Raw genomic sequence first — 23,894 nt, forward strand, 5'->3', positions numbered from 1 at the left:
CACAGCAGCAGAGATGACAAAATGATGACCCTAGTGTGTGTGTGCGTGTGTGTGTGTGTGATAATAAGAGGTTTCATTACACCGTGTGATGCACACTCTTAATTAAAAAAAATGTATTTATGCATGTGCTTTAGATAGAAAATGGGAGCCAGCATATAGGCTGGTGTGGGAACAATCTCTCTGTCTCCCTGGTATGAAAATGAGCATTGCAGCATGCATTCTCACACTTGTAACAAGGGGATTTACCTTAAGACTGCTCAAAGTCACAGGTATTAAAGGCTCAAACTTAAGATAGGTGAGGGAGATGGCATCCAAGATGTCTGCTGTGGAAACAAGCTCATGGGCTTCACTAGATCGAGAATATTAAAAAAGATTAATGAGTCCTTTACATATGAAGAGAAGTAACTGAGAAATGTAAATAGAAACAAGTCACATTAAGTAGCACATAGTAAGTGTCTGAGCACTGCCACAGTAGCATGTGTTATTGTAGCTTTCTTTCCAGAACATGTGAGTGTGCAAGTACTTCAGTGGGGGAAATAATTAGTTGATACCCTGCAGAAACTGTTGCATGGCCAACACAGAAAGACAGACACCCACTCACACTTAAGAACATGGAGACACCATGCAGAAAGGCTGAAAAATGAAAGATTTGAACCCAGGACCGCTCAAAAATCATTAAAAGAATAAATATTATGTAAAAACTATCAATTATTTTGAATGTTATTTAGTGACATAAGTATTTGATCGTGAAGGGAAACGAATTAGTACTGGAGGTTGGAGAAACCCTTGTTGCCAAGTACAGCAGTAAGATGTTTCTTATAGTTGGTCATTGGGTTTGCACACATCTCATTTTGGCCCACTCCTCTTTACAGAAACTTTCTAAATTCTTTTGGTTTCTTTGGTGTTGCTTAGCAACTTGAAGCATCAGCTCCCTCCAGAGATATTCTATTGTCCTGAGGTCTGGAGACTGGCTAGGCATGACCTTGATGTGATCCTTCTTTGAGTCACTGTCATGCTGGAAGACCCATCCACGACCCATCTTCAGTGTTCTGGTTCAGGAAAGATCATCTAAGATTTTATGTCCATTGTCCCGTCAACGTGGTTAGTTATGCTGTAACCAGAAACATAGCTTCAAAGCATAATGTTTCCACCTCCCTGCTTGACTGTGGGGATGGTGTTCTTTGGGTCATGCTCAGCATTTCTCTTTTTCCATGGCGGGCTGAGTTCATGGCAAACTGCTCGGTTTTGGTTTCTTCTGACCACAGCACTTCCTCCCAAACCTTCTCCGAATCAGATGTTCAGTGAAAAACAAAAGATGGGCCTTCTTGAGCAGTGGTACATTGTGTGTGCTGTAAGTTTTCAAACCAACGTGGTTACCAGTGGTGTTCTTGATGATTGTGGTCCCACTGTCTTCAGTTCATTAATAAGCTCCTTCCATGTAGTTTCTGACTTTTTTTAGTTTTATATTTCTTCAATTTCTGGATCATCAGACCAGCAGATCTCACCTTCTCACCAAGTTTCTTGTTGATGGTCTTATAGTCCACTCCAGCCTTATGCAGGTCTGCAATCACGTCCCTCACATCCTTTCACAGCTCTTTGGTCTGGCCCTTGGTCGTGGGGAGGTTGGATTGGAAGAAAGTGATTCTATGGATGGACGTCGTGTTTTATACACACATTGAGTTGAGATCAGGAGTATCAGTACCTGTGGGAGCTAGAACTGTGGCTGTTTTGTAGTGGATCAAAGTGTTACTTGATCAATGACATGTAAATTGATTTATAACTTTATGTAATGTGTGTTTTTTCTAGAATTTTGGCTGATATATATCTCTTTATTAAATCAAACTGCCATAGAAATGACAGACTGTTCATTTCTTTGTACGTGAGCAGTTTGCAAGTGAGACTAACAACAGAGCCTTCAACATACAAGCATGCACAATATATTGCACACAATACTGTACAATGTTGCCTGCAGTAATTCTTGTGGCTGTGAATGTTTTAAATGGATATTACATTATATTTTCTTTGGTTTCTTTGGATTTTTTTTTGTAAACAAAATAAAGGGTCAGCCCTGTAGCATGGTTTGTTTTTAGTCCATTGAGCTGTATTATAAAAGATGTGAGTGCATTAAGAAGGCCAGTCTGGGTAAAGCATGCTGGACTCTGCTGCTGCTGGCCAGTTAATGATAGAAATGCAGTCCTGATCTGTTACGTCTATAAAAGCTTTTGTGAGACTCTGTGCCCAGCATGTCTGAGCTCAGTTTATTATCTCAGTCACCCTTGACCTTTGTGTTGTGTGCTACTGCGCTGTTAGAGCTTTAAAGTTTTTTTTCTGTGATAGAAATGTTTCATTTTGCTGTTGCACTTTTTGCACAGGGTTTTATCTGAAATCTACGAAGAGATTTCTGGGTCTGTAATTTATTATAGCTTAAAAAATTAACCAAAGGTTTCACTAAGTGTTTCTGGATTCTGTGCCTGGCTTCTTCATCAGGATAAAAAATAGAAGACAATCGATGCCCTAAAATTGACTAAAGGAATACATCATTGTCCATGCAACACCCACACCTCTTTCCTGGGAGTTCATGAGGAGTTCACTGACACTCACATGTTTAAAAAAACAACCTACAGGCTGACAATAATACATCCATCTGACCTGCGAGATGAATACAGTGTGTGTTTCAGCTTGCCAGCAGGATGGTCGCGTACCAAAATGTGATAGTTGAAGTAAAGAGAGGAGTCGATAACCTTCCTCCCACACACTTGAGATGTTGATCAAATATGGCAAGGCAACTCTGCCCCTGTCTTTCTGAACAATAGGTGAAAAGGTTTTCAAGTTTCTTTCCTTCCTTATGGCTATTTGTGGAAGAAAAAGCAATGATTATGTTTTATATGCTTTATACTTATATACGTCTTCCATATAGTTTTACTAGATATACCCGATCAACTGCTGATTAATGCAAATATCTAATCAGCTGATCACGGGGCAGCACCTCATTGCATTTAGGCATGTAGTCATTGTAAAGATGACTCGCTGAAGCTCAAACTGACCATGGTTGTTGGTGCCAGATGGGTTCATCTAACCTGCTGGGATTTTCCTACGCAATCATCTCTAGGATTCACAAAGAATGCTCCAAAAAACAGAAAATGTCCAATGGGCAGCAGTTATCTGGGTGAAAATGGCAGAAGTCACAGGAGAACGGCCAAATAACCACTCGTTACGACCGAAGGATGCAGAATAGTATCACACATTGAACCTTAAAGTAGATGGGCTACATTAGCAGAAGATCACATCAGGTGCCAGTGCTGTCAGCTAAGAGCAAAAAACTCAGGTTGATTTTCCAATGGGCTCTCTGAAATTAGAAAGCGGACAACTGGAGAAGTGTTTTCTGATCCGAGTCTTGATTTCTGCCCTGACATTTAGATGGTAGGATCACAATTTGATGTAAACAATATGAAACCATGGAACCATCTCCGCATACTCAGTACCAACTGAGCATTGTTTAAACCACATCCTACCAACTATGGTCCGTGCAGACACCAGAAGTATGTTTTTTCTCATATCTGATGGGTGTTTCTTTTTATTTTTTCATTTTTTAATGACTTTGCCAATCAGTTTGTTTGTGTTGATCAGTGTTTTTAAAAGCACAAATGTTTTGAGGTCCCAGGGGACCCAATCCAAAGCATCCAATACTGCATATGGTCTTTCAATAAACTGAACAATTTGTTCCCTTAATTTTTGCCATGGGTACTACATTAACGTATAATTATCAAGGTGGATATGAGCACTCTGTCAATCATTTTAAAAAAGAAATATTCAGTTGACATAATAATATATTTCTTTCTTTAAATGACATTAGTTGCATAACTAATAATACTGCTTTGAGAAGAAACAGGTTCATTCATTCATTTGAATCATCAAGAATCTTTCAACGCTTTAACGCTTTTACAACCTACAAGGCATATACACTGCCCCCGGACCACTGCTGCTATAAAAATCAACTGGTATATGTATTAATCCAAGAAGAAAAGGAGAAAAAACTAGCGCCTGAAAAATGCTATTGTAAGAAATTGTACAATAGATAAACTATCAATACGTACCTATGAGGAAACTGTTAGCCTTGATCTGGGGCAGGAAAGGAAAATCCTTGAATTCCGAGAGAAATTGTTGGATTTATTCTGTTATATTGAAAAAATATGGTTTTATATGATAATAACAGTGTAATTTTACAGGTTTTTTTTAATCATTTCCAACACTTTGTGAAAACAGATATGTACTAAAGTCTTGAATAAAACATTCACTTCAGGTAACACCCACCTGAGCACACACAAAGCATGTGTCAGTGTGTTTTATGGTTGGGCCACGTTTAATTATTTACTCCTATCTTTCTCAGGCCATACCGGTGTTGATTACCACCTCACTGAGCTGCCTTCGCTCTTCAGCTCCACACCCAATCTAACTCTCATTTCTTTCAGAGGTTGTGGGACTTTTTCAGAGAGATTTAAGGCCTGCAGACCTTCTCTGGATTCAATTCACAGTTGCACTATTCTGGATATAAACATGTCGGGAATGAATAGTGATCAGCTGCATCGCTCCACCTTGGGGATTTACTCGGTAAGAAACAGATACTTTGTGTGGGCCGCGCACTTGCATTAAACAAACTTGATTTCCTCTTGAGAGATTCTTCGGGGAACTGGGGCAAGTTTTGTAACATGGAAACATTTCGTGGCTACTGAGGTGGAAAACTCGTGATGTCATTTTCGAATTCAACGAGCATTCGCTTTCAATTGATAGCAGCAGAGATTTGAATCTTGTGTTGCAGAGGCTCCAGTGTTGAGAGAGAGAGAGAGAGAGCGGGTGTGCTCATAAAAATAAATTGAGTTCAAGATTAATCGTATTGATTCCTCTTTAAGTGGGTTTGTTACATTTGTCTGGCTATCAATACTCAAAAGAAGCTGTGGTAATTGTGCATATCTGTGTGTGCGTGTGTGTGTGCTTTTGTAAACAGAGCTTGATTAATGAGTTCAACCCAGGCCTACAGAAACTGGTTTCACTGGGGAACAGTTACGTCCAAGCCTTCAAGAGTAAGTATTGAAAGAAAAGAACAAATGTATGGAAGCAAAAACAAAGAAAAAATCTGCTGCTAATTTTTTTAAATGTTATTTTGGGGAAAATTCGCAAAACTATCTTTATAACTGCCATAAACTGCAGTTTGGGAGCTGCCAGGTATCTATCTGAGTGCAACTCCAAAGTTCATATGCTTTGGGAATATCCTGGTGCTATTACAGCCTTAGTTATGGGTCTGTAACCAACCAACGTTGTTATGACTACATTATCAGCAGACAAACATGCTTCCACCACTATATTTGATATGGACATAATGGAACAATGACGCTTTTGTTCAATACAGTACTATTGGATTCTTTTTAGGTGTAGCTCTATATGTTTTCTATAAGTCTTGTAAGAAAGGGAAGAGCTGATTGCAGAGCCAGGATTAAACTCTGTCTTTCAGCTACCTACATCATATTCATCACTCATCCCACTGCTGGTGCATTAATGTGAAGATCTTTAAAATGATGAAATGTAAATGATATTCATTATATTAAGATAAATTTGTTTGTGTAGACAGCACAATTATTGTATCAAGAATTAATCAGTAATAGCAGTGGTGCATCAACAGTCCTGCAGACGTAACAACTATGATGTGTCTCTTTGTCAGCCGCAAAGGGGGGCTGTAAACTTCTTGTGTGTGTTCAGGGCGGAGCCTGAAACTTATAACATGTCACTGAGCTCTTACCAAGACCAGGAAGTGACTAAATTAGAACTTGTTAATTTTACTGTCCCAGCGTCACTTTATAAAATGCAGACTGACAGTAATAAAGCACAATCAGTAATGTTTCACTCTTGAAATGAGCCAGTCTCACACTCTCAGACTGTTTTGCATACTTTTGTTCAACCACTCATTTGGTACATTACAGGCAGAGGACCTGGGTATATAAACGTTACATTTGAATACAAATAGGGTCGATAATTTTCCATATTCTTATATTTAGCAGCTCTCTTTACCTGCTTTTGAAGTGCCATATCTGGAAAATGAACTGTGCTAAAGAAAAGCATCAAACGACTGTGCTGTGTGTGTGTTTGTGTGTGTGTGTTTCAGCTCTTGCTGCGACAAGTGACGCTTACTTCAGCGCACTTTCAAAGACTGGGGAGAGAGCTTTACACACGGCATCATCACGCTCCATAGGTATGTGAGAATCCACAGCTGCTGAGTGGAAACGCAAAGACGTTTTTGCACCTCACCAGGATATGAGCAGTTTGTCTGTGATGTATTCATGGCCATTTATTAAACACATTAAAACATGTTTTTCCTCATCGCGAGGACCCCAGTTTTCCCCGAGGCAGCATTTTATTGCACTCATAATTGCTGTGCATGCGTAATGTGTGCGTGTGATTAGCATAGCCTTTGATGTGTGTGTTAAACATAGTGTTTGAAATTATTGAAGGCACTGCATTTCACAGCATTTGCAACAGTCAGTGCACACAAGGACTAAAAGATTTCGCTTAGACTCACCTAATATTTGCATTGGGCTCAAATCAAGTCGGGCTGAAGAATGTGGCAGAACTTTAAACTTTAATTTCTAATTCATAGCAGCTGGATGGGTTCACAGCTAAATTGATGTATGTTTCAGGGAGTTTTTATGTAAGTTAAGAATGTTGGCAGATGGGTGTCAGATGTCAGCGGGGGACATGACTAATAGATGAAGACAGGCTGCGGGCCGTGCTCCGTTCACTTAACTGCTTTATGTCAGCGGTATGACAGTTTAAACAGTTGGAGTTGAAGACCTTGTAGGAACTGGATCATTAGTCTACTCTTACTGTACACTGTACAATGATATAGTCTCCCTGCTGAGGAAATGACAGCCAAGCTGAATAAGTCAAACATTTCCAGAATGTACTGCAATGTTTCAGTAGGCTAGAAAATGATGATGGAACTGGGTTAGAGCTCTTATCAGTGTTTAGGTCCATCCCCTACCCTTCACTCCAATAAATCTTGACAGCAGGAGCTGACCTTTGAGGTTTCTCAGGAAGCAGTTGTAAAACTTTCAGGATGCTATTGCGATTACGCAGAAATTCATTAAAAAGGAAGTAGAGGTGTTGTAAGAAATCAATTCAGTATAGTAACAAGGAAGCTGTATAAAAATGTAAGTAACAGTCAAATCACTTACACTGGTCCTCGAGCCCAAGAGTCAAAACTGAAAGTTCACCAGCCATCCACACAAAGTGGTAAAGAACACTTAATAAAGCCACAAAGAGTAGAACACTAGGAAAACTGTAATATACACAACAGCGTTAGCAAGAAAATAACTTCCAGAGCTAGCAAACTACCTCATTTCAGATCATCATGTCATTTATCATTAGACAGAGATAACTAGAGTCAGTACAGAATGCAGTTTATAAATGATCTTTTTTTTAAAAAAATAAATCATCTTAAATATTTAAGTTTTGCTTACTACTTTACTACTTTTTGCTTAGTACTTTTTCTCCATTTACTACAGCAGCATTTCTTTATCATGTAAAAAAACTGAGACGTACTGTAAAACTGAAACTGCATATCAGTTTTCTTAGATGAAGATATTTGAGGAATTCAACATGTGGTTACACTGCTTCACGCTGACAGAAGGGGGACTTTTACCAGTCCTGTATGTGGCCCACAATGGAAAATGACTTTGGCTTTCCTGTAATAAGGGATAAAAGCTATCTAAACCTACCTGGCCCAAAAACTGATGAAGACTGTCCAGCCATCAGTTTGTGACCTACAGCTCAAGCACTCTTAGGTCACGCAACATAATCTAAACAAGTCCAGCTCTTAATGACTCACAAAAATCAAACAAATAACAAAAGAGAAGGTTTGGGGATGAGGCAGTCATAGTCTAGACTTAAATCTAGATGCTTTGACATGACCTCAAACACGCCATTGATACTTGAAAACCCTTCAATGTGGCCAAATTCAAATAATTCTGCAAAGAAAAGTGTGCTAAAATTCCTCTAGAGCAAATTTTTCCCTTAATAAACGAAATCCTCATATAAAAACAGTATTTTTTATTTACTCGGGTTATACTGGCCTGATATTGAAATTTGTTTGATTATTTGAGAAACAGTGTACAAATTATGAGAAAAACGAACAAGGAGGTAAATATTTTTCATTGTACTTTAGCTATGTACTTTTGGAGCAGTCTCCTTTAATAAGTACAGTTTCCTTATTGTTGTTCTGAATCACTGTTAGTACAGCCTTGAACACGTCTTTATGGATTCGCTTTAAAATTACTCTTACAGCATTTCTTTACCTGCTAATATAATGGCAGTTCCATAATTGTCAACAGTGAAAGGTGGGCCTTGGACTGATGCTGTCAACATTTATAGTTTCAGGGTTGCCTTACTCCTTCACGAGTCTTTATTTGGCTTTACTCTAGGCTGTATTCACAAGTGGAAATACTGTCAATACTGTCAAAGCCATTATGTTGGTTTCTCTCCATCAGCTGTGCAACACTTTGGTCAACATCTGCTTTATTTTTAATGGACTAAGAAATACAGTTCCTTAATTTGGCTAGAGTTATCGTGTTATTACATGCACCTACATGGAAAAACATAATCTGGGTTAATAAAACAATAAAAATTAGGCTGGAGCAACACAAAGCTGAAATCAGCCACTTGTGCAATAGTGAGTTGTGAGATCATTCAGTATCTGTGACACAAAAAGGACTTTAGAGTCATGATGGTCTGATCTTATATTAGCAACAACAGAACATATTTTACCTGCTTATCATTACTGATAAATCTGGTTTAGAACCTGTTGATACCTGATGAGTTTGGAAGTCAAAATGCACATTATATAATTTCATGTTTTTGTTCTGTAAAGATATTATATATTTATAATCCACTCATCTTTCAGGAGATGTCCTGATTGAGGTTTCTGAGAGCCAGCGAAGACTCACCTTAGAACTAGAGGGATTAGTAAGTTACATATTAGTAGACACTCATTGCTCATCATAGTCTTTGACTACGATAGAATGAATATGTTCCTGGTTTTTCATGTTTTTAGGGTAACTTTATTTTCTTTGTCTCTTCTCAGTTCCGCTGGTTCAGTTTGGAGGTTCTTGACTCCATGGAAAAAAATGTCAGATTAGACAGAGATTACTTATTGGTGAGTAAGAACAAAACAGAAGGGACTGTAAGAGTATGACGGGATAGGGTAAACTGAACCTCTTATGCTTTCCCTCTTATATATGCTTACAATGGTGGTCATGCTAAAAGTGGCCAAAGCTAAAAATAATGAGGTCAGTGTATGTCAAAGTGACCCAGAAGACTTCAAACTGCTCTAACGGCTCAGATTATCTTCTCTTGGATCTGTCTGATGTCAGCGGTCTGGCTGTGAACGGCGCCCAACACACCTGCTGTTCAAACCTTCTGTTTGCAATTGGCAGCCAGTCAGAAGAACGCTGGTTTTAAGCCAGGGTGGCCTAAAAAGGCAACAAACTAAACCAGCTTGTTTCACATAAAGGATGGACTGAGTGGCAGGGCTGTAACCTAGTATTTTTTAAAGGCTTATTTTGAACTGTGAATCATGCAAAGTTACTCTAGCAGAGTCCAAAAAAAAAATAATAAAATAAAAAATCAAGCTGGAAATTAATATAACTTGAAAATTGTAGCTTCTACAAATAGATTTTCAACTTAATGTAAATACCTGGGCGTTTGAGATGGTTTTACACAGGTGTGATATGCATTCTCATACAGGGCAGCAGGGAAACATATGAAATGCAACTCCGCAGCCAGGCAGCAGCTCTGGAGAGACTGAAGAGGAGATCCAGCCAGGTTTGTGCGTTTCTCTCCTGTACTCTTTCAGTAGACTGGAGAGAAATTCAGCACTGCTGTTTGTGTATGTGTCCTTGTACAGTTTTCTGTATCCATGTTCTGTCAATTAGGCGTATCCTCAGGGTGGTAGTGAGTATGTGGACTTCCTCAGGGAGAGCCATAACCAGGCTCTGCAGGAGGAAGAGAGAAGATACCGCTTCCTGGCAGAAAAGCACTGTGGCCTGATAGAGTCCTTCACCAAACTCATGAATAAGGTATACAACTTACTTCAAATAGCATTTGTAAATTTAATATTTATAGCTCACTTTGGCTTACTAACTGGAGACGCTTCGCAGATGAAGTTTACTAACGAATGTCAGAGAAACACAAGATAAGATATAAGATATAATTCCCCAGAGTGAGGTCATCCTGTTTTATAAGTTCAAGAGCAGGTTTCCTTCCTACAGCAAGCCTGGTTGCAGGTTGTGTCTTTGGACTCTGGACTCACTTTTATGATATTTGTTTCACTTTTTATGATACCGCTCTACCAACATTTCATGTTAGTTGTTCCTGTTGAGCAGATGTTGGTTGAACCGTATGCTACAACAGGAATAGATAAATAGCTACTACTGTACAAAACAGACCCTTGCAACATATTAAATATGACCTCATAACAACTAATCTTACCATCATGTGAGAATAAGCAGGTAAGGTGTGGCCACTCTGCTGTATGCCTTTATGATCAGCAGTTTGAAAGCTGCTCAAAGAGATGCTAAAATGCAGTAGATGAATAACAGAGAGAGAATCTGGGGAAAGATGCTCATGAATGATCAAAATCATGAAAGTCAGATTAAATCAGCAGATGTAATGAAGCCGGAGCTCAACAGAGACACAGTTACTATTTAACCACAGATTATCTCATGCAATTTAATAATAGATTTGACATGACAGGAGCACAGTTATAGTTACTATTATTGCCGCAAAAATATGAAGGCTCAACTTATTTTAGTGACGTAAAAAGGAAAGAGTTTTAGTTTACCACACTGAGTTTTAGTTTACCAGAAAACTGAAAAACGTAAACAGAAAAAACATCAACTATAGGTCCTGAGCCCTGGCAAAATAAATGGGGGGGAAAGGTGTAAGGTGCCTGGGACAAAGGACCCAGAACTTCCTTCCTAAGAAATCTAAGCTAACATAGAAAGAAACAAAATAAGTCTTCAATCACTAAAGGAAAAATCAAGGGTGTGGGGATAGCAGAGAGCTGTTTTGTTTGGGAGTCAGAGAACTCCTCTTCCTGGGCTTCTTTAAATAGGGGCAGGGAAAGGATCAATTACTCCCCCTGACATACTGGAGGAAGAAGGGGGAGACTAGTGAGAGAGGAGAGAGAGGAGCAAAGGAGAAGGAGCAAAGAGGAAAAAACACAAGGGGAGGGGAGCATAAAATCCACCAAAGCGGCTTAAACATGATGTGAACAAGGAGGCTCGTGGGTTTAGTGGCACCAGGGTGCTGGCAGGGGATCCTTCAGGTCCTATGAGGGTTTGGCCCATGTGGAACAGGCTCATTGCAGCTGATCAGATTTTGATCTGGAAAGTTTGTTGTTTGGATCACTTGATACCTTCCAGTAGTCCATTTTGCTCAGGAAGATTCCTAACTGAGTGAAGTGATGCGTAAGTGTCTGTGTGGCAGACATAATAAGAAATGTTCCAATTCTCCTGGTGCCTAAGAAATAAGCTCCACTACTTCCTTTATTACCCCCTTTAGCACAGAATACACTGGGACCATCCTTTATGAAAGGAGAGGAGAAAACGCCATCCCATAAGTGACAGCATATCATGTAAATGTGAATTATAATTGTGTTTCCCAAGCCTTAACCTGCTGAACAATGTTGAAGTTTCAACAACAGTTAAATGCACAGTTGAACTCTGAACATCACACTGCTGTAAAAAATAATCTTCTTCTCGTCCCGTTGTTGCCTTACACAACATTGATCTATATCAGCTTTCTAAATCAAGATTATGAGCTATATTAATTGATCAAAGTGCGTTCAAGCGTCCGTAGAATTTAGTTTGGTTTAAACGATGCTGTCTTTGTTGTCTCGCAGTACTAACCAGCATTCTACCAAGAGCAGCCCCAGACCCAATGAGGAAGCATGAGAGAGAGTTATCTGGGCCTACTAACAAAAATATTACAGTGTATAGGCGCGTGTATAGTTTCCACTCTCAGAAACCAGTGAGGCAGGTCAGATCAGTGGGAGGAGTCTGAAGGATATGAGGGATAACTCTTCTGTTAGAAACCTCTTGGCACTGGGTTTGAAGTCTTGAGGACTGAGACTGAGGTGGAGAGCTGGATTTATCCAGAGGAGAGCTGCAATATTACAAACTATTACACTGTATAAAACTGAAATCTGTGTGGAACAGCTGACCTATAGGATGTGTAGAAGAATGCCAAATGTTATTTACCATCAGAATTTGAGCTGCCCTGTGTGAATGAAGGGAACATTCTGAGTATTCATCTAACATAGTGACATAATCTCATTATTAGCTGCAAAAAGCTTTTGACAAACACTTCAATTTTATTTATTAAAGACTGGAGAGAAATCACTCACTGTTACGGTTTGGAGGAGGACTCAAGCGCAGGACTCCGGTTCTGATGCTCACAAGAAGGGTTTATTTACAATTCACCAGGTGTATATACAAGAATGTGCGGGGGGTGCTATATACAGCTGAGTGGGGGGAGAAGGGGTCTCCAGCGAGGTCCAGGGGAAAGCACGCGTTCTTCAGATTATCTACTCACACGATCACAGGCTCACACTCCGACACTGCCACACGGGAATCACACTGGGGAAAATCCAGGAAGCTCTGTAGACAGGGAGAGAGGGTTAAGTATGACGCACAAAGGAAAACACTCTTAACTAAACTTGCTGTAGCTTGACTTCACTAACGCGTGGTAGACAACGATTCAGCGACGAACAGCAGTCACCTCCTGGCTTAAATGCTGCTCACCTTCATGAGACCCAGGTGTCTCATCTCCCGAGGGCGTGGGCCGAGGGCGTGAACCCACAGTGAGTTCCGCCCCGGCGAGAGAGAAGAGGAGAGAGAGAGGAAGAGAGAGAGAAACAGAGAGAGTGCTGATCAGCGTGCAGCTGATCCACCTGGCCGTGGCACTCACTGTGTGCGCACTGCTGAGAAAGAGCTCTGTCAAGTTAATTTCTGGTCTGCTGTGTTACAATACCAGCATTACTGACAAGCAGAAATAAGCCTCTAATTACTCAGGGTGAATTATGAGTCAAGAGTTTTAGGACAGAACCAAAGCTTTGAGCCATCCATCCATACCAATAACACACTTGGTCTGATAAAATTTACCCCTCTTGTTCCACATAAAGACGTGAGAAGCAACTATGACAACCACGACAGGCATTAGGCTTTATTTGTGTTAGATTTTGTGCAATTTACAAAAATAATTCACCACAAATGTGAGTAAATCACTTTTGCAAATACGTGCGTCATAATATACGTCACAGATACATCATACATACGTCACAGGCCAGCTGCCAAAAAACTCAAAAAAACAACAAAAAACAAAAATATCCACAATGTTCACAAAACTGTTAGTAAATCCAAAAGCTTTTTGTGTGAGAAGGCTTTGGGCTGCCATATAATCTTTGTAAATCTGGCCCTATATGTTCTCTCTTTAAAGTTCCAACCTTTTTGATGAAGTGTTAGTTTTCACGTCATTCTCATTTTGAAGCTTTAGGCTAAGAACAAGTTGTGGTGAAGTAAGACGTGTGTTCTGTAGTTCATATTCTGCACACTGTTGATTCAACACAGTGACCTCACATCATTTTAGGAGACAAGGGTCCTTTGGATGCTCAGCAAACCGCTCTTCTCATGTCCTGCGTCCATACGAATTCTCCTACCCACCGCTTGTCGTTGACCACAGTAAAAATGTCATCGAGGTCAAGGACAAGTGGTTAGAAAAGGAGATAGGAGGTACTTTTGGAACATACCGAATCTCTTGGGCTCCTTTTTCTGTTCCTTGTGCCTGTGCACCTTACATGGTAGGTGTGGTGGATTTTCCTGTTGGGGTGTACTATGTCTGCAACATAGCTTGCATATAAAGCACAGATGTAGCGAATGTGGACCTTTGACTTGAAGCTTTAAGTCAAACATTTCGGGCATCACCAACTTGGTTTTTAGAAAATGCAGACACTGCACAGCTATTCAGTAGCAACTCGCAGGGAATTCCCAAAAGCATTCCTGGCATTAATCTCTATTTTACCGAAAATGGGGCCATGATTTACAAAATAAATATCAAGCTGTAGTAAATAAGATGTGAAATTAAATATCGAGTTCAGAGACTCAAAAGTTTTTGCTAAGTTCATAATCAGAAGTTGGGATTTTAGTTTTTTTGTTTCGTTTGTCGTTTATGCTCAAAAAGTTGGCCCCATCTGGCAGTTATTGCCTAATCGGATAAACTTTTTTCACAAACTTTTAATGCCACAGCTTTAACCTTTCCAGATGAAACAGATTTCGGTCTTGTAAACAGAAAGGCATGCTGGTGGCATTTGTAAGGCAAGACTAATAAAACTAGTTTGATTTAAACCTACATTTTTTTTTTCAAAAGTTGTACGAATGGTATGTGTAATAGCACCACTCTGAAGATTGTGTTCAGTTTCCTCTTTTTGGCCAAATGAGTATTAAAATAAGCTGCTCTGACCTAAGCTTGCAACTGTGTTAATCCTCACTTACTAATGGGGAAAAATATTTATCTGCATGTGTGTGTGTGTGTGTGTGTGTGTGTGTTGATGATGATGTGTTGCAGAACGGGGTTACTCTCCAGCAGAAAGCTGCTGCCTGGACAGAAGAGGTTGATGCCACCAGACAACCGGAGGCCCACCGACCTGCAACTTTGGACAACATTGTGAGTTCGGAAGAAAGTGTGTCTATATCAGTGACTCACCCTAGCAACTGAATTATTTATGCAAGGTTTGGAGCTACAGTGACATATGAAACTTCCACAACTCCAAAAATATGCAGCTGTGTGGGGTATAATCCTGTCTTTGGGGTGGAAAACTGAGTGAATCTCTTTAAAGTCTATTTTGGGAAATTTAAAATTGAAAACCGCTTGAAAGTTTAAAAATTGCATTGTTGAGTAGAACTGAATTCATGAGCCAAATATTAGATAAGAAATCCAATTGCGATACAGCTTTGAGTTATCTCCACTGAGAAATGCATAACATCAGACCCAAGGCACACCATTGTGGGGGAAAGCACAACATTTTTGTTACCAGAGTGCCCTCTGGTGGTTAGCATTGATTGATTTGAAATCTTCAAAATGAATCACACTTGGTGCATAAAGCACAATTACAGAAAACCTTTAGAGGAGGGATAAAGTTATAAACTGAAGAATGCGGCACACATTTTTAAAGCTATCTGAATCTGAAGCCTGTGTAGCATTCAAATACGTGCACATTTTACTGTCTCTGAGTTCTGTAAAGTGATTTATTACCACCAAAGATAATTGCACAAATCAAAACCACATTGTTCTTTGTAATAACAGCTGCAATTACTATTGAAGTAAAGACCAAAGATGTCCCTGAGATAAACCCTGCTGGTCTGTTCCTCATTGGAAGGCGACATGCCAGTGAACCACCATATCCCACATATCCTTTCATAATAACAATCAGAGGATTAGCATTGATCCAGTGTTTGTTTTGGTCTGACGAGGGATTTATCCCAGTGTATCACAGAGAAAAGCCTGTGAGTCAGGTTTGACAAATTAAAAGGAAAAAAAAGCATCTATGTGTATACTGACTTCAGAGCCACACTGTTCCCTCCATGTTTCTAAGATACGTTGACTGGCTGCTGGCTGTAGTGTGCAATAAATCTTTTCATCTAACAGTCAGTGAGTAAAAGTGGAACTATTCCTTTAAGCTCAAATGAATCGCTGTTTCCTGGCCCGCTGGTGCAAACGAATCTGCCACAGCTGCTATCACAAGTAAACTACCTTCACAAGAAATAGTGAACACTCAACAACTGTAATTTCAAAAATGCCGCAATGAATAATTTCTGGGTAGTGAAGTCATAAAACAGAAATGCTATGATACTTAATTGTTTTTTTATATCCAAAAGGAAACAAAACTGTAAAGTGTAAAATGCAAACAAAAACAGAATGCAATGATTTGTTCATCTCAGAAATTCATATTTTATTCAAAATAGAACAGAATACACATAGAAAATTTACCATTATCTCATCTTGAATTTAACAACAAGCAATACGTCTGGGATGGGTCGACAAAAAGCTAGAAAATGAAGTTGTACTGCGACAAAACATCTGCAGGAACATTTTTCAGCCGATTAAGTCAACTGGCAACAGGTCAGTCACATGACTGGATATTAAAAAAAACAGCATCTTATAGGGGCAGAGTTTCTCAGAAGTAATGATGGCAGAGGTTTACCATTCTAAAAAAAATAAATCAGTGAATTAAAAAAAAAATATCTGAAAATTGTGGGATAATTTCAGAATAATGTTGTTTTATTCTCTAAAGATTCTGAGAATCTGTGGGTATTTGTGTTCAAGGGTTCCCAGATTTTTACAGACTGTGGTTAAAAGAAAAGAGGAAGCGTGGTAAACTCGGCCTTGTCCCAACTTTTTTTGAGGCATGTTCCTGCAATCAAATTCAAAATCTTTTTCTAAAAAATGATGCAATTTAATCTCACCCTGTGTTCTATTGTGAATACAGCACGGGCTTCCAAATCATTGCAATCTGTTTTTAATTACATTTTACACAACCTCCCAAATCTTTTGGAACTGGGTTTGTAATAAAAAAGTCCAGTATGTACAAGTGATTGGAACAAGGAACATATAAAACAAGTAAAAAAGCTCCCACAGCAGCAGAAAAGAAACCAAAAAAGAACCAAGACAGGGACATAATATTAATGAGAACTACCAGGCCTAAAATTTGTCATCTACATCCCCTCAAGCAATCAGATGCAAAAAATGCATCATACCTCAAATCCTGTCAGTCTACGTGGGCGGTGTTTCCTCTTAGGAAAATTAGTCATCTACCAATCAGAGACACAAATGGCAGAGTATTCATTTTTTATTGTGGAAGGTCAGCTTAGACTGAAACGACCCCAATTATTGCTGTCAGTATAGTTTGATTTAGAGGATTCTCAAAAATCTTTGAGAGATTAGTGATTGGATATCAGATCCATAATTTCCTTCGGGATTAATAAAGTATTCTGATTCTGAGATTAATAGAAATGTTGTTTGTACCAGAAATTCCAGCAGGTTTAAGGTTATTTAGTCCACTCTTAGTTTACTCTTTCCTACAAAAACAACAGCAGTACCTCATGTTTACACGAATAGTAAAATGACAACAGATTTGAATATAGTCTCAGTCTGTGCTTGTTATATGTTCACACAGGTGGGAATGAGGGAGGAGGAGATCAGAAGGAGCAGAGACGAGATGCCCCTCGGCAAAATACCATCAAGAGGTGAGCAGCGGACTAATAAAGAACTACAATACTTTAGAATAGACTTAACATCAGCTTTTTAGGTGTTCAAGTGATGCATTTATGATCCATAGTGCTTTTCTACTTTCTAGCTTTTATCTACGCCTAAGCACTTTTAACCTAAGATTCACTCACACTCCAAACAATGCATCAGGGGAAGCTCTGGGTTCAGTATCTTACCCACTTTGACACACATGGAGAACCCACCGAAATTCTGATTATTAGACAACACGCTCTATTTCCTGAGCCACAGCCACCGTGAAAAACCCATTTCAGTGATCTGATGTTTAGTTCCACTTAAAAATAAATGTGTTCCCGTCACGTTAATGCTTGTCTGTTAAATATTCACATCCCATCATGGCTATTCATCAGTGCTTATTATGCTTACAGCTACCAGATCTTTTTATCAATTTTTTTCTCTAACTGTTTATTGCCCTCTTAATAACGTTGCACATCGTGCACGTTCATGGCTCCTCATTTGTACTTTCAGCTGAAAAAAGGCTAATTATTTGGTTGCTTAGAGTAAAAATAGATGGAGTAATGATTTATCAAAATAGAACATAAACAACAGTAGCGAAATAATGGAGGTTGTAACCAGTGTTCACTGGAAGGGAAAATAACATCAGCTTATTCAGTATAATTCAATGAATTACCCCGCTGCTAAAACAAAAGCATTGCACCTGGAGTAAGACACTTAATAGTCTCCTAACCCTCTGAGTTACACACACACAAAAAAAATCTAGTCATTAATATTCTTTAATTAATAATTTCACCAGAGATTCTTCTTTGCCAAGAAAGTTTATCAGCTTAACAAACTGTTCTCTTCGTACCTTTGTGTGTCATTTGTCATTCCTCCAGCCCCGTCTCCACAGGGAAGCGTTTTTCGCTTCGGAGCAGACTCAGCAGGAGGTGGTGGTGGTGGTGGTGGAGGACGAGTCATGAAGGCCCGGGTGGCCCACCAGCCTGCTGGCTCCAACCCCACCTTGCTGTCCTTCAACAGGGGACAGATAATTAATGTGCTGGTCCAACAGCCCAGGAACGGCTGGCTGTTTGGACGTGCCGACAACAGCCCACGGTAAAAAAAAATCGTAGTTTGTGACTGCGTGGAGACTGCATGTGTGGATGTGCAAAGTGTCTGTTCCTGTCATTTGCTTGCAGATGACATAGGCCAGTTTAATAAGAAAAAAGTAATAATTTTAGCATTGTACAAAATGAATGGGGTTATTTGTAGACATAGAGATAGTGCCTCATAAGCCCTTCTAGCCCATTTAGAAATAAGCAAAAGCAAACTCCAAACACACATTAAATCTTAATTTGTTTGCATAGCTCTGCTACATATAACTACTTACTCATCAAGATTGTCTGTAAACTACCTAGAAATATTTTATCAGAACACACAGTGTATATATTTTGGTGTTCTACTGCTTTTTGTTATGTAAGTTCAACAAATTTGGACAGTTCTACATTCTGCGTGTTGAGAAAATGTGTAGTCCTTAGAATTCGTGCAAGCAGTAGTTGTTAAAGTTAAGAAGGGTCAGTTTCACTATGCCAACATATGAATGAATAGAAAATACAGGAATAAAATATTAGACTAGAAGAAAGAAAGAAAAATGAAAAAAGTGCACTGAATGAAGCAAAGATAACAAAATTAAATATTTAGTCTGTACTTAACACAGATGCTACCCAAAGGCAAAAGTTCCAACCTGACTGACTGACATTAACCACACAGCTAGCATAGATAAAAACTACTAAAAGCATAACTCACTTGTACTAAAAGGCTCACAAGTCGTTACATGTTCCTATATGTGTATTTCTTTCACTTAACACTTAACAACTGTAGCTTTTACTTTCTGTCACCTTTTGTTTTCAGTCAAGGATGGTTTCCAGCCTCATTTGTGGAAGCAGTGGACGATCTACCAGTGTCACCCGCCCCCAGGTAATAAACATCTCATTAAATTGACTGATCATCAGTGATCAACAGTTCTAGAGTTTTCTCTCCATTATGTTATATATAATCTGACACCACTAGCAGTCCTATAAAACAGCATGTAAAAAATGACTCTAACTGGCAGAGAGCATGTGCATTATGGTAATAATGCCCAAGATCGAGTTGACTGATTTTGAAGTATTAATACTTCCAGCATTAATCTTCCAGCATGCTAGCTATACTAACAAGTTAACTCCTGCTGTCCAGACTCTGATACCCAGCCAACTTGCTTAAACTTCGAAGTAAACAACATAATTTGGGGCTAGTGGAAGTTACATTATTCAAGTGTCTCTCACTCCTACATTCAAGGTTAGACTAGCACTAATTAGCTATTTAGCATTATACAAAATCATAATTATTTGCTCCATTCACCACTGTCTCCTTTTTTTGTCTCCTCTTCCTTGTTTTTCAGTCTCATTTCATTCCCAGAAGTATAATTCCTCTTCATATTCAGTGGGCGTGGGTGGTTTTAGTTGTTGTTAATAAGTTTGTTTAAACACAATCCTATTTGCTACTTGTAGCTGGAACGTAGTTCTAGAAAGGTCTTAGGTCTGTTTCCCAGTGTCATTGCAAACTTTGGCCCTGCTGTAGTTTAAAGTATATCAGCCCTGGTGGCAAGCGGTGCCTCTTATTGTCAAATGTCACGTCATGTTGCTATAATCGGTGGTTGTTACAGAAGTGCTCAGAATGGAGGATGCTTCACGTTTATTGCTTTTCAGTCAGTATGTCTTTCCTTTCTGTAATAGTAGCAGGTAATAATGGATTTAAACTAAACCTCATGCACAATGTTTGCCTTCAAACGTGATGCAGAAAACATGATGTAGTTGCCCCAAGGCTGTCCCTATTGTTTTTGGGGCCAACATATTTAAAAGAGGGTCAGTATGAAATTTCATGGTCTGAAATAATAGGTGAACTACTTAAAATATTTGGGTGACCTATTGCTGTGGGGAAATTCAGCAGGAGCTGCTAAAGTAAAACTTTTTCAGTTTCAGTTAGACACACAGTCTGCCACAGCTAAATGTGAACGTTATCAACTGCACCAAAGCTAGGCCCGTGCATCTCACGTGAAAACTCAATCCATCCATCCCTCGGCTAATAAGTAAGACCTGGTTCGTGAATAAGAGAGAGAAAGGGATCAGGTGTTGGGTATAAAAACAGAGATGCTGTATTTCTGTGGTAGTCTCAAGAGCTTAAAAAAAGGCAACTGGACTTTTTAGTAGTTATGTTTTATACTGCAGACTTTGGGTCAAGTTCCTTGGTTTAAATGTGCTACAAGCTATAAATGAAGTATACGCAGCAGTCAACACAAAAATTATCAGACATTTTTCAAAGTCTGATAACTTATTTAACACATTTCAGTGGGCTACATCCTGAACTTACAGGACGGAAACAAAGTATCGTTGAGATACCAATACCAGGTTTTATATCAATAGGACCTAAAAAGCGCCTAAAAAAAGGTGCTTTAAAAAAAAATTGTATTTCTAAACTAATTTAAATTTTTGTATAATTTCAGTAGAACAACTCTCAGGAGCAACAGCAGCATGAACAGCCTGCCCGACCATCCAAGAGTCAGCAGTCAGAGTGGGGCCGCGCCCCCTCCTCCACCACCACCGCCGCCACCGCAGTCACCACCTTTGAATAAACCACAGTCTCAATCTATGAATAAGGCACCACCTATGAATTCAAACATGTCTAATTCAGAAAATAAGGTATGAGAGTCAGTTATTAATAACCAGCGAGGAGAATATCAGTCAATCCTCCGTCCTATCATCTATCATCCGCAGTCTTTGTAAAAGAGATTTACGCTACAACTAGTTATCTAATGGTTATTTTTTCCATCACTTAGTCTTTATAGATCGATATCTGATCCACTGTGAATTGTACAGATCTAGTCGGGTGGTGTCATATTATACGCATGTGTAATTGCTGATAATTTATTAATGATGTCTTATTTGCCCGCTTGCAAAAATCAATCTTTCCCACAGTTGTGTACATCCTTTTCCCATAAATATGTGGTTCATTTGGTCTTAACCCAAGTTTTAACCACAAAATTCTAACCACCAGCCCACAGATTATTAACAATACAGATCATTCAAAAACCACACTGGGAAAAAGTGTGGGACTCAGCGAACATGTAAAACTGCATGTGAGTGCAAAGATAATGGAGAAAATTAAGATAGGCAAGTGAGATGGAACTTCTCATGGGGTGCGATATTTGCAGACCTTTGCTACAAATGTGGTATTTGCCCGTCTGTCCAGCAGGGGCACTGTGGCCAGGTGCTGTTCTCAATGACACCACATCCTTCTTTCTGGTGGATGCAGGGAGGAAGCTCGAGCTGCTGATGTGAGCCTGGAGTTTGTGTGCATGTGTGTGTGTGTGTGTGCTCCTTGTTTGCTCCTCTTTAGCACCCTGCCGTGATCTGGAAATAATTCCAGAAATGACCTTTTCACTTTGGTGCTACTGAGATCAGAAAGTGCTCTGAATAGCATTTGCGTTTTAGGAAAATGCAGAAACAATTTGAGTGCCAGGAGCTTAAAGCATATTTCAGATTGTTTTTGCTTGCTCTCAGTTGTTGTTGTTTTTACAGTCCATCACTACTGTAATAATGTAGTTTTGCACTTTGTGTCAACTGTGGACCCACTGCGATGTGCATGTGGGGCAACCTGACACAGGTCATCAATCAGCCCCTTTGTGGGAGGACCGAGTGAAAAAGAAAGGGCGAGAGGGTCAAGAGCTTGATCTCGCTGAGCTCCCATTAGTGCATGTGTCTTTGTTTTGTGGTTTTGTAATGGTTCTCACTATCTCATACTGTACCTTCTTCATCATGTTTTCTCTTTTTCCTTTTTTTTTCGACAGAGATCGCAAGTGAATGACTCCCGACCGCAGCTCTTCCCAAAGTAAGAATAATATCATTTCAAATTTGCTTTCAAATTGGAGGCAGGCTGTTAAAATGGAGTGCTTTTGCTTTCTCTTCTAAAAAAGCTAATGATATTTTTTTGAAGTGTATCACGAACCCGTACAATCGGAGAGCAACAGCTGAGGGCAGTGATTGAAATGGCACAGCACTGCTTCCATTAGAGTTTGAAGTGCATTCTAGTGCTGAAATCATTTTAGTTAGCAGCATTTGGAAAACCATGACTATCCTTCTCATTTCAGGTTTGTGAGCTGATGTTTGTACTGTTTTCGAAATGTAATGCTCATTTCTCCGGTTATAACCTTCATACAACCCAACTTTTCTTTTCCTCTGCCCTTATCTCCTTGTATATTGCAGGGGTACCAATCCGTTCGCCACGGTTAAGCTGAAGCCCACGTCCACCAATGACCGATCGGCTCCACGTTTATATCGAAGATGACATCGTGACCCTGAAATAAATGCTTTTATTAGGCTTGGCAGTTCGTTCTTGACCTTGGCAGTATATACTGTTAAATTCTGAGGTAAAATCAAGTCTTTTTTCCCCCCTTTGTCACACAAAATGGGACAAAGAAGAAACAAGTCTGAATAAGGACTTGAGGTGTGTATTTATGTCAGATCTTTTAAAACTTGCATTAAATGATTTGTAAAATAGTAAGAATGAATCACTGTAACACAAACCAGTGGGTGCGTTGATCACAACGGGTCTTAAATCATCATTCCTCTCCTGTGATGTTTACGTCTTTCTGCCAAGAGATGACATGCGAACGCTTTTAACTTTGTCCTTTTTGGAAATAACTAATCGCTGTCTGTGACATGTATATAATGTACAGCTGATGTTAGGAATCAGAGCCAAGACTGTGTTAATGTAAAGTGTATCTTTCATTATGTAGGATAACTCAGGGAGGGTGCTCGATGCCATGCAGCTGCTTTAATTATCTTTTTTTTTAATGTTTTTATATTGCACCTTCACCATTTTCCTCCACATGTTCAACATGTGATATTAAGTCCATTGCTAAATATTAATTGTACTTCAAATGTACTTTAGAAAATGATGATATAACCGCAGGCACCTAATGTAATATTTTATAAAAATAGGATGATGTGCCTGAGATGGAATGTACTGAATAATGTAATGTATTAAATGATAATGTAATACCACCTTAATAGCATCGCATTGTTACTTTACCAAGTGTGTTTCAGTCCCGACTTCATATCTGGCCTCCTAGCATCAGTACCTCAGTGCAATTCACCACTTCTTTCTACTTCCATCATCTGTCATTCTGAATAATCAGAGCGTTTTGCACATTTTAGGGCAAATGAGCATCTACTGCAGCCTGGTCACAGATGAACCCTTAATGGTTTTAAAAGTATTAACACTCATCCTACAAAATCCACAGAGGCATACTTTTTGTCACGGGTACATATGAGCAGCCAGATCTAGTGTTTCAGATTTTTTGTGCATTCAGTACCCATCCCTAGTTGTGTCAAAGAATAAAGGTGGTCTTTCAAACTCTTCAGAATTTTACAAACTCTGTTTTTTGCCTTATTTAATATTTTACCATGCATGTTTGTAAATGTTTCAAGAAATTTCTGCACCTATGTCATATTTTCCTAGAAAAATATAAAGAA

General features: G+C 39.2%; 1 protein-coding gene across 4 annotated transcripts; it reads left to right on the forward strand.

Moving 5' to 3' along the window:
* Positions 1-4,263: 4,263 nt before the first annotated feature.
* Positions 4,264-23,778, forward strand: baiap2l2a (BAR/IMD domain containing adaptor protein 2 like 2a). 4 transcript variants are annotated; one of them, XM_084926500.1, is made up of 15 exons: positions 4,454-4,608; positions 5,003-5,078; positions 6,155-6,241; positions 8,948-9,009; positions 9,128-9,199; positions 9,790-9,867; positions 9,978-10,121; positions 14,668-14,766; positions 17,276-17,345; positions 18,222-18,438; positions 19,234-19,299; positions 20,864-21,059; positions 21,610-21,694; positions 22,208-22,248; positions 22,623-22,692. In XM_084926500.1, the coding sequence occupies exons 1-13, from the start codon at positions 4,555-4,557 to the stop codon at positions 21,691-21,693; spliced, it is 1,305 nt and encodes a 434-aa protein (XP_084782626.1). In that variant the 5' UTR covers positions 4,454-4,554; the 3' UTR covers position 21,694; positions 22,208-22,248; positions 22,623-22,692. The 4 variants fall into 4 exon arrangements, with proteins under 4 accessions (XP_084782628.1, XP_084782626.1, XP_084782627.1 ...); XM_084926501.1 differs by having other exon boundaries at positions 21,613-21,694; XM_084926502.1 differs by lacking the exon at positions 21,610-21,694 and having other exon boundaries at positions 4,264-4,608; positions 22,623-23,778.
* The last annotated feature ends 116 nt before the right edge of the window (positions 23,779-23,894 follow it).

Source organism: Perissodus microlepis, chromosome 4 (assembly GCF_051167445.1).
Source record: "Perissodus microlepis isolate ML-2025 ecotype Zambia chromosome 4, ASM5116744v1, whole genome shotgun sequence".
NCBI lineage: Eukaryota > Metazoa > Chordata > Actinopteri > Cichliformes > Cichlidae > Perissodus > Perissodus microlepis.

Excerpts from the sequence above, each read along its gene's own strand:
- baiap2l2a (XM_084926502.1), top strand. The coding sequence starts at position 4,555 with ATGTCGGGAATGAATAGTGATCAGCTGCATCGCTCCACCTTGGGGATT. Across the intron at positions 9,868-9,977 it reads TGAAGAGGAGATCCAGCCAG|GCGTATCCTCAGGGTGGTAG; the intron begins GTTTGTGCGTTT and ends TCTGTCAATTAG. Across the intron at positions 17,346-18,221 it reads CGGCAAAATACCATCAAGAG|CCCCGTCTCCACAGGGAAGC; the intron begins GTGAGCAGCGGA and ends TCATTCCTCCAG.